General features: G+C 43.0%; 1 protein-coding gene and 1 long non-coding RNA gene across 2 annotated transcripts; both read left to right on the forward strand.

Moving 5' to 3' along the window:
- The first annotated feature begins 732 nt into the window (after nucleotides 1–732).
- Nucleotides 733–7438, forward strand: LOC118114393. The gene is made up of 11 exons (XM_035164850.2): nucleotides 733–1315; nucleotides 1723–2088; nucleotides 2947–3312; nucleotides 4066–4419; nucleotides 4562–4579; nucleotides 4693–4756; nucleotides 4840–4883; nucleotides 5532–5682; nucleotides 5848–5961; nucleotides 6717–6784; nucleotides 7141–7438. Exons 1-11 carry the CDS (start codon nucleotides 869–871, stop codon nucleotides 7162–7164), a joined length of 2016 nt encoding a protein of 671 aa, XP_035020741.2. The 5' UTR covers nucleotides 733–868; the 3' UTR covers nucleotides 7165–7438.
- Nucleotides 7439–7576: 138 nt separating this feature from the next.
- LOC124852286 lies at nucleotides 7577–10318 on the forward strand. Its single transcript, XR_007032899.1, has 3 exons — nucleotides 7577–7633; nucleotides 8108–8195; nucleotides 10273–10318. It is a non-coding gene; the product is annotated as an uncharacterized LOC124852286 (long non-coding RNA).
- Nucleotides 10319–11075: the final 757 nt, after the last annotated feature.

Raw genomic sequence — 11075 nt, forward strand, 5'->3', positions numbered from 1 at the left:
GTCTCCGGTTCACGGTGGTGCAGACTCCTAATTGGGTGATTGCCACAAGATGGAAAGATGATTTTGGGTTCATAGCTGTGTCTCAATTTAGGGGCTGCATCCTCCAGAGGACACGGGCTGTAGGACACATTGTTCATGGGGCGAGCGCGTAATGAGTCCTGGGACAGGTCGGTGCAGGAAGGATCATTTGTCGGAGCTCGGAATGAGACATTTTCACTGCTGTGATGCAACCGGTCTTCAGATGCAGCCTCTGAAGTGAGACACAGCTCATGAGACAAACACACTGTATAAACTTGTCCTATTCATTTACTATCTGGCACTTAGTCCCGCCTCTTTCTGTCTATAGTTCCTTCATTAAATGTATTAATTAGTTCCATTCAAGGGCTTGAATATATTTAATTCCCCTCCACTCAAAAGCATTGATTCTTACATGATCTTTGGATAAGAAAGTCAACCACCTTGTCTGTCAATGCTGTCGTACATCAATCAACTTTTTTGTTTTGGAAATCCCAGCTCCAGACAACTGGAGAGACTGGTGTTACAGAAACATGCAACAAACAAGGTTTCAGTGCTGAAGTACTTTCCTTCCAGAAGTCAGAGTTATTGTGCCAGATTTATGCAACAAATTCTCACCCCCCAAGGTTCTACAGAAAACACATAATCACAACCAGATGTTGAGCTTCGCACACAGCTCAGGATCCCTTGCTCTGAATTCCTCAGAATAGGGCGGCTGCTCTGAGACCAGCTTGGGCCTCATTTTGTGTCAAGCATCTTGTTGGCATGTGCCTCCCCAGTGGTCTGAAATCAGTTCCATGTTTGTAGAAACTCCATTCGCAGACTCGTACTCCACCTCCAGAGAGTAGAACAGATGTCTGAGGCTTTGTTAAACTGCGCAGCACAGTTTCTGAGGTTCCCAAAAGCTATGAAGTGTTTCATCTTGGTGGTTGTGGGATTGCTGCTGTCCCCTCAGCAAGCACATGGTGCCAGAGATGACCGGCCAAACTGCAAGCCCGTAACAGCCAGCTTTTGTCAAGATGTGGGATACACCACTACCCTCAATCCGACTGGAGTCACAGGCTACAGCCTGCAGCAGATTGGTCAGATTGTGGAGACGGCCTGTTCACCAGCAGTCGCCACACTGATGTGTCGCATTGTTGTGCCAGAATGCAGCTCAGCAGACGACAGCCGGGTGAAGCCATGCCGAGCTCTCTGTGACAAGGTCAAGACCGACTGCGAATCTGTGATCAGAGCGAAGCGCTTGTCCTGGCCGACGAGGCTCCGGTGTGAAGCTTTACCAGAGTCCAACTGTGTACAGGTTAGTATAAAATAATGGGTATATCAGTGTTTGAAGACTCTTAGTTTTCGTACAGACTCTTCAAAGACTTTTGGGAAACGTCCTTTTTCGTTTTTTTGCTGGTATTGAAATGAGAGGATGGTTACCGCTCATTGTGCTCATTAACTCGATTCCTAGTTTTTGCATAATCTTGGTTACAAACAGAGCAACCAACAAACAAATGGACCGGGGCGAAAACAACCTCTTTGGGAAAGATAATAAAGAATCCTGAATCTTAAAGTTCACACCATGCAGGCATGTGGTCACATGGAACTCACAGAGCCTCTTTGGCCAACGTAGGTAAATGGGACAGTTGTGGTTGGTGAGAACTGCAGAAGTAAGAATTTCGATTTTTCAGAAATGGTTAATTTTTGTTTCTGTTCTTCCAGGGTCTGCAGCCCAGGGTTAGTCCAACTTCCCCTGCAACATGTCAGACGATCAGTTCCACATTCTGCTCAGACTTACTGTACACAGAAACCATATTGCCCAATCTTCTTGGCCACACAACCCAGGAGGAGGCAAACCTGGAAGTTCATCAGTTTCTTCCACTCGTGAGAGTGGGGTGCTCCCCTCATCTGAAGCCTTTCCTGTGCTCCCTCTACACTCCTCAGTGTGTGGCAGGAAAAGCTCGGCCTCCCTGCAGGACGGACTGTGAGCAGGCCCGGTCCGGCTGCGAGTCCCTGATGAACAAGTTTAACTTCGTATGGCCTGAAAACTTCATTTGTAACACAATGACCACAGAATCCTGTGAACAAGTAAGTCTGCCCTCTTTGACTCTAACATGTGGACAAAGGGATGTTTACTGAGGATGTGCCGATCCAGCTTTTACTTTCCTGGTATGACGCTACTGAGTACTGATCCCACACTGGGCTCTTTTTGCATGGACCGCATTTGAATCGTTCTCATTTCAAACAGAAACCTCACCAGGACTCAGTGAGTGTTTCCAGAATTTCATAAAGACAGTGGTTATGAAACTGGACGTAATGTGCTCACTCAGGTTGGGTGCTGACATCTTTGCTGCCTGTACCCACTGGACAGAATCACGACTCCGATTATGATGCCTCGTTTCACTTAGATTTGCTCTGCTTGTGCTCAAACTGTGCGCTTACACTCAGATATTCTGTTGCTTGCACTCAGATTTCCAGCACTCAAAAAGTTCCTACCTGGACAATTCAGTTTGTCAACACCACACATGGCATTCTATTGGTTGGAAAATTCTGACAATCTCATTGGACAAAAAATCTGAATGCAGAAGAAAAACCCCAAGAACAGACGTTTCAAGCTGGAGCGCAGGAACTCTGTGTGTAAGCGCAGAGTTTGAGCACAAGCAGAGCCAAGCAAAGCACATTCAGGGGCAATTTGAGTGCGAGCGCAGGGTTTGAGTGAAAGCATTACACAATCTGAAGGTGAAATGAATCAGTCCTGCTCCTGAATAAAGAGCAAGGGTCACACAGATGAATGCTGGACGGACAAATCCTGGTCAAAGTCATTGTTTTAAAGGTCATGTAAGCGCTGCAATAAAAGAGTGTACGTGCACTCGTGAGAAATGAAAACTACAGGAGTGACACAACAGTTGAGAATTCACTGATTTGCGTTTCTGTTCGTACATCCAGGGTCAAGACAGCGTTGATGCCCAAACATCCCTCGCAACCTGTCAGACGATCACTGTCCCTCTCTGCAACGACCTCCCTTACACTGACACTGCGCTGCCCAATGTTTTCGGCCACAAAACCCAGCAGGAGGCAGATATGGAACTACAACAGTTTTATCCACTCGTGAAAGTGAGGTGCTCCCCTCATCTGAAGCCTTTCCTGTGCTCCGTCTACACCCCAGAGTGTGTGGCAGGAAAAGTTCGGCCTCCCTGCAGGACGCTCTGTGAGCAGGCCCGGTCCGGCTGCGAGTCCCTGATGAACCGGTTCGGCTTCACGTGGCCTGCAAAGCTCGGTTGTGAAGCGTTTACTATGGAGTCCTGTGAACACGTAAGTCTGCACTTTATAACACCATTGATCGTGATGTGATGTGTCCATAACGGGGGAAGAATCTCTGGGTGATCATTCAAAGTGTTGTTTTATTGAACATGACCAGGAATCTGCCTTACTTACTAACTAACTAACTAACTAACTAACTAACTACTCCTCAGTTGTGGTAGGAATGTCTCAGGCGGATCTCCCTGTTAAAGCTGAAACACGATATACAAACATAAAAGACACAAACTACAATATATTACAACACTATATTAACAAAAAGGTTAAATTCAAGAAGAAGCAGCTGGAAGTCGATGTTAATGTTTTATCACTCGTGCTCACTCCTCACTCGTAATGGATCCCGATTATTATTGTCGCAACTAAAACATGATTTGGCAATGGTGGTGAATACAACTCCCATGATTCCACACTTCTTCACGACATCGTCAAACTAGATCTTTTGTGTTGACTGAGATTGAGAGACCCCTAGTGGCCGAAGTTATATATACCTTGTTTACACCAAAATTATCAGGTAAATGCAGATTTGTTAACGCAGGTAAACCCGCTAAAAAAGACGTGGACTCCCATTGACAGTAGAGTTTGACCTTCTGTTTATTTATTTTCCTTTCGCATCATGTTCGTATGGTTTTGCAAACTGAGGCTGTCTCTCACCTCCCTGTCTGAGGAGTGCGCCCCCTGGTGGTCACATCGTACAGAACATTCTCTATCGCAGGTCAAATGACAGTGTGCACTTGTGTGTTGTTCCAGTATGGAGTGAGCAGCAGCGGGGGGATCTGTGAGCCCATCACCATACCGATGTGTCAGGGTCTGTCCTACAACCAGACCATCAGCCCCAATCTGCTCGGACACACAAGTCAAAGAGAAGCAGTCATGAAGATGTCCTTTTTCAACTCGATAGTGCAAACTGTGTGCTCGGTGGACATACGCCTCTTCCTGTGTAGAGTGTACGCCCCCCAGTGTGTGGCTGGGGAAGTGCAGCGGCCCTGCAGGTCTTTCTGTGAGCGAGCCAAACGGGGCTGTGAGAGTCTGATGAACAGTTTCGGCGTTTCCTGGCCGGCTGACCTGCAGTGTAACTTATTCCCAGAGGAAGTGTGTATATCAGTAAGTCGTGGACAATTCATCAAAGAATTCTGTTCAGTACAAAATACAATTTTCAATCAGAACATTATCTAGATGCTGCATCACTAGATTTTTGCTGACCATCTATTTTTACCTGACATCTTCCCTTTCTCTTCTGTTACAGGAAGACAGCAGGTCTGAGGTATTTATTATGTTTAGATAAAACCTTGTGTGTGTTGTACTCACTGTATTTCACCACAGAGTTGAAGGTCGGACTTACAGGATTGTGTGACACTTGTTTCATGTTCCCAACAGATGCTGAATGCAGAAGCCGTTCTTACTAAGCTGAATGCTGGTGGCTTCACTGTTCGTGGCAAATGTCCGTTTTCTTCCCACTAATTCTGACTCTTATCTCATGTGAATGACAAATGTTGAAACTCGATCCATTCTTCCTCATTCTAGCCTTGAGTCTCAAGACGGCCCGTCTGCTGTTGACTCTCATGGATGTATCCTTTGGAACCTTCTCTCTTTTCTCATGAGCTGTGGGTCAATGTCCTTTAGAGGCTGCACCGACCAAAAGACTGTAAAATAAAGATCCACAACATGACAGCTCCGGAAAAGTGAAGCCAAAGTGTCTCACTTGCCCCCTGGTGGTGGCTTATCACACTGATGTATGTTCAGGTGCAGTCAACCCAGACCTTTTAAGGACAGACAGTGAAAGGTTCCTGGCTCTGACTTCCAATGAAGTCATCAGTTCAAGATGGCAGCGATCGCATCAGAGATATTTTGGCTCCATCTCTGGTTAGTAGGACGAAGTGGAAACCTGTCATCCGTCTTTATTTTGCAGTCAATTGTCCAAAGAGTACAGCATATGAAAATCCTGTATAGAATGATTCATGGCTCCCTTCATCTCCCAAGTTTTGGTTTTCTCAGTCGGATCCTTACGACAAAAAACCTGAGAATTCAAGTAAACCAGCAGTTTAGACCAAAATACCCCAAAATGTGGTCGTATCTTAATGTTTTATTCAGAGTATTGTCCCACAAGAGGGAATCGTGATGAACGTGTCACTTTTGGCTGTAATAGACGCCGCTTTGCAACCATGTGTTGAGCTGTAGGACTTCAATTCATTTGAGCTCTTTAATAGCACATTCAGTCAGACAACACTGGAGACCTGGATGTGCTGGAGCTCTTCAAACTGGAGCATTATGTGGCCATTATCAGGAGGGAGTACGTGGAGAGCTACGAGAGCAGGAATCCATCCTCCGTCACTCAAATCCAAATGGAAAAAGCTCTGTCTGTCCACGGTGAATACACACGAAACACAAAAAATACACAAATCAGCATTTATCATTTAACACGTCTCAATTCTGCCATTTAATCAGAAAAGACATTAAAAATGTGCGAAAGCTGAAGATAGAATGAAGATAAGACAACTGCCTGAGTTAATCAGTTGGTTTTTTGTCACTCAGACTTCAGTTTAGATGATGGGACCTTTCGAACTCTGTGGCGCGAACACGGCTCCCGAGGTGGGATCGACTATGATGAGTACGTGGCGCTCCTGACAAGACTTCAGATCCTCAGAGGTAAATATCAGCAGGTAGAGGGAGTCGTCTACACAAACACGTGGAACACGAACGACAAGGACGAAGGTCTGAGCGGCACAACAGTGAACAGGGCTGACGCCAGTGGTGGAGCAGACGTTTAGTACAGACAACTGTGCTCAAGTAAAAGTCAAAGTTACGTAGGGTTAGTAAATATGTACTTTCTTGTAAATATGGACTTTAAGTAGTGAGAGTAAAGGCCTTTGCACATCAACAGAGACGTTACGAAATACAAAGAAAGATGGAACCAAACCAAAAATTGAATAGCCTGCAAAATTCCTCATAGGAATTCTATCACCGAAGTCAAAACTTGCATTGCCTTGCAGAGTGAGCCTCTGCTAATGGGACGGTCTAATACATCATTCCTAAATCAGTATGAGTCTCTGCCAAGTTTCTGTTGCTGCAGATACAAATATTCTTCCCTGACTCACTCCGCACCCCCTCCCACCAAGTTTACTGGTAATCAGTTCTATTGTTGTTGTGTAATCTTGCTCATAAACAGACAAACCAACCAAGAAACCACCAAACAACATAATGTAGTGGAGTTGAAAGTTAAAATGATCTCAAAATATATCTACTTAAGTAGAGATGCATGAAAAATGTACTTATTCCAGCAACTAAGTAAATGTACTTTGTTAGATTCCATCATTGGCTGACACAGGAAGATTGTGACCACATTTGGTGTAAAAATCCAGATTCCACCTTCATATTTGCCAACAGAATATTTTGTGTTCCAGGTCGTTTCAAGGCCCATCTGCTGAGTCTGCCATGTGACTGCCAGGTCGCCAGCTTCTCTTTCAAGCAGGTGACAATGTTTGGATTCATCTCATCAAATTCTATTTCACGCTGTTTATTTACCCACAGCATAAAGATATCACGCACACAACAGGATCATTTACTTTCCTCTGTGAAACCTCCATCATATCGACGCCTGTAGTTTCTTGTAGTTTCTAAAGTCTCTCCTCAATAACTTCTCTTGTGTGCTATGATAATCTCGCTTGGCTAAACTGCTTTGATGGTGTACAAGTTTCAGTATTAAACTCTTTGCTTTATATTTTGCCTGATTAATGTTATATCATTAAAAAAGTGACACCTTTTAAATGTTAAGTTATTGAAGGTTACTTGTGTTATTAACACGTTGTTTTCTTTCTCTCTTTTCAGTTCTTGAAATCAGCCATAATCTGAGAATCAAGTCGGAGCTGAGCTGAAGGAACCATTTTTAACCATGATTCTATTTTCTTTAAAGGCCGCGGAGCTGTCGGGACAAATATATACGTAAAGCAAAGCGTCGGTGTGAAGGTGCAGAAATGTTCAACATGAGGCTTCGTCCTTTTCATGCCTGAAGTTTGACTTTTGTCACTGTGGTGTTAGTGATGCTAAAATTGTACTTTCAAATCAAATAAAAAGCCATTTGGTAAAATTGTTACATCTCATATTAAAACTACAGTTCTGCAAACTTCTCCTGCATCTTCGTCGCTCTTTGAATCTGATGAAATGAAATGTTTGAGTGAAAAACCAGTGTGTGTCTGTGTTAGTAGGTTAAAGGAGAAACACGCTCACTTCATTAGGAACACCTGCTTATTCATGCAACAGTGAAACCAGTCATCAGTGGTGGTTCTGGTTTAAAGTCTAACAGCTCTTCATGCAGTCTGCTGTAAGTCTTAAGAACTAAAAGGCTATTTTACTGTTGTAGTCTGAATTTTGAATTGAAAATCTTATTTTGTGAATTACAGCACACTTGTAATAAGAGTAACAGTCTATACTACTTTGTAAAGCTCTTTCTAAATAAGAAGGAGTTCATATGTGTCTGACAGATTTTATCAACTCATTAAAAAGCAGTCATGTGCAGTAATATATCAAATTGTGGATGTGATACGTTGAAATGCATCATACACACACTTGGATGACGACACACGAGCAGAATGGAGGCACGTTATGTTTTCATGTTTGAAGATTTACTTCCAGTTACTTCAATTATTTTGGATTTGGCTGAAAAGCTGTTTACATCTGAAACTCCAAAAGTGTTTTGTGGAGTCAAACCCCCTCCGACACAATTTTGAAAAAAGTGAAAAGTATTTTGAGTTTCACTTCCTTGAAAATAATTTTACATGTGCCAGCTGTTTCCCAGGTGACTGCCCTGAGCCAGTATCACTGTTGGTAACACCCTGAGCTGTGTCTCCTCTCCAGCACCAATCTGATCGACTTCTCCACCGAAGGTAATTCCTGTGATCTCCTGTAAAATGCTTTGATGTTCAATGTACGTTAACTTTGACGAGGCAGGGGACAAGATACACAGACACACATGTACTGTAGATAAGACATGTTTGATCAGTACTGTTCTCTAACGAGCGATTCTGCTGTGGCTCCTCTCACTGAAGTGACAGTGATATGTCAGGTAAAGCCTTAATGTTGTTGAACTCACTCATTATTTTAATTTGGCAAAGCTGTATTCTACGTGCAACACAGATTAGAATCAGATTGTTTCGCAATGATCTAAATAACTCTAATCAATTCACATAAACAATAGTTCTTCATGAATGTAATGACGGAGGAACATAGATGAACATTAATGAGCCACAGTATTCAGCAGCATCATGTACTCTGTAGTAGTGTTGGTACTAGTACTCGTAGTGAAGACAAAAGATGACATTCGAGAGTGAGGTCTTTGTCTCTAGATCAGTGGTCACCAACCTTTTCGAGCCCAAGAGCACTTTTAATTCCAAACGGCCGAGATCTAAACCCTGATATCTTCCAACAAACCCACTTAGGAGGGTCATATTTATTATTTTTGCAATTTCTGTTAAAGGCTGAATGTACAAGAAATAAATATACACAAAGAGAGGCAGTTGTGCAACTTTTCTATTCAATGACAATATTCAAATTAATATCAATTCATATTTGCAATGCAAAATATGTAGCTTCTCAGTTCCACATCATGTTCTGCAGAGAGCTGCACTGCAGCACAATGTTTTACATGTAGGCTTTGATTTGAATATGGCCACAAATGGGATAATTTCCTTGTATGAAAGAAGTCCTTGTACTCAATAAATACCAGTACTCACAGTATGAAGCCGGCATCTTTCCACTCCTGCAAATATTTCACAACAAAAACCTTTTAAACAAGGAATGGATATCATTAACAAACTCTGAGTGCTTTTATTTTGAAAGGCTTACAGAAAGTGTTGCAACCATTTGTTTGGACATAAATTCATCAGATAAACATAAAACTCAGGTGAAAGATCATTTTCTCTGTTTATTCTGCTGTGAACAAAATGTTTATCTGTCTACGACACAAATGTATTTACAACACTTTCCGAACCCGTTTCAAAGTAAAAGCACTCCAGCGTCCTTCTGAATCCACTGATTTGTTCCAACGGGCTTTGATTGTTATCCACAGACCGGAAGATGCTCATCTTCAGACCGGAGAGTCCTGAAATCTAGTCTCGACATAATCCGACTTGTATTGAAGGAAATGCAGGAGATAAACCAGCAGCTCAGACGCCAGTAACCGACACACCGCTGTGAACAACAGACACACAGACAACGACACACAGCTGATCTGCGGCGCGACGACAGCCAGTGAGTCCGAGAGTTGGGATCGACAGTGAAGACTGGCAGACGACCGTAGATCGCGACCACTGCTCCACATTGTGCCGCTTGCGCCGCAACAGTTGCCCAAATGGCACATATTTTCTTCACTGTCGTAAAAAGAACTCTTCCTCCCAATCATTATGAAAATAGTATGTTTTCGCTTTTCTGCCATGTTTTCTTTAGTTTGGGGGTAAACACACATCTAGCTCGCCATGTTGCTGCTCGCTAGCTTGTCTCAGCATAGAGTGAGATGGTGTTTTTTTATTTCAAATTTCAGTTTTTCTTTTTTTCTTCATTTTTAAATTTTGTTTTCTTTTTCTTTTTTAATTTAGAGCATGCCTTAGGCGACTCGGGGTCCCTGGGCGACCAGGTGCCCACGGGCACCGTGTTGGCTACCTCTGCTCTAGAGAAACTAAAGACCCTTGTGTGGAGCTGATGAGACAAAAGTTTTTTCTTATTAGTGAAACTTTTACTAACTTAAGATGCTGCACATTTCTCATTTTAACTGAGGAGACAGACTGATCTTATGGTTTTCACCTCTAACTTTTTCTCAAACATTAAGATTTATTATCTGAATATTACCACTTGATTTTTGAATTCCTTCCTTTAACTGACCCTGAAACTGTTATTTCTTGTCTGATTGTTTTGAATCACATGTTTAGATTCTGTATCGTCTCCTCAAACTCTCAATCTGCTTCACAGATGGGTCCAGTTGATGATGTCATACGGCTGTGCTGTTATTTAATCCCTGATGAGAAAATCAAAGCTACACTGCAAGGTTCACTTCGTGGTAGGGCAGTACGATTAATCACCACTGCTGCAGGGATTGTCGCGGGTCCTCCTGGTCTTCTTATGGGTAAGTAGCGGTTAACTCAGCTCCTCTTACTCGTCTAAAAATATTTACCATCATCACATTTGAGACGAGAGTGCGACTGTTGGACTCATCAATATCCTGTCTTACCTCATTTTGCATGTTTGAACTACTCTTCCCCTTCCTCCCTACAGTCGGAGTGGGTGGAGGCCTGCTGTACGACTGGTGGTACAAGGATGCATTCAAACCGCTGCCTCAGAACATAATGAACCTCAGTGATCAGAAGAAGCAGGAGCTTTATAATCAGGTCATGCACGTCCAAGTCCTGAAAAACATGCGGTGGACAGATTATGCCCACCTGCTTTCTCAGGTGTCTGCTCAGCCCATCGTGATGCAGCAGATTCTCGAAGCTCTCACCGAGTTTGCAAAAGATAAATGAAGACTGAGGCAAACGGCCAAAATGATGTGATCTGTTTGTAACGAGGCTTCAGGGACTTCATTAAAAGTAAAATCCCAATGCAGTTTGTGTGGTGTTGATTCTTTTCATAAGAACATAGTTAAGTGTGAAGCGTACTTAAGGTTGTATATTTAATATCCATCAAGGGAACCACGGATCGAACACGTTACCTGCACCAACAAGATCATCTGCTCTGTGTTTGTGAGGTAAAAAGAAATAAAAGGTCGTCAATTAGAT

Source organism: Hippoglossus stenolepis, chromosome 8, assembly GCF_022539355.2.
Source record: "Hippoglossus stenolepis isolate QCI-W04-F060 chromosome 8, HSTE1.2, whole genome shotgun sequence".
Lineage (NCBI taxonomy): Eukaryota > Metazoa > Chordata > Actinopteri > Pleuronectiformes > Pleuronectidae > Hippoglossus > Hippoglossus stenolepis.

Excerpts from the sequence above, each read along its gene's own strand:
- LOC118114393 (XM_035164850.2), top strand. The coding sequence starts at position 869 with ATGTCTGAGGCTTTGTTAAACTGCGCAGCACAGTTTCTGAGGTTCCCA. Across the intron at positions 2,089-2,946 it reads CCACAGAATCCTGTGAACAA|GGTCAAGACAGCGTTGATGC; the intron begins GTAAGTCTGCCC and ends TCGTACATCCAG. Across the intron at positions 4,884-5,531 it reads TGCTGTTGACTCTCATGGAT|TCAGACAACACTGGAGACCT; the intron begins GTATCCTTTGGA and ends TAGCACATTCAG.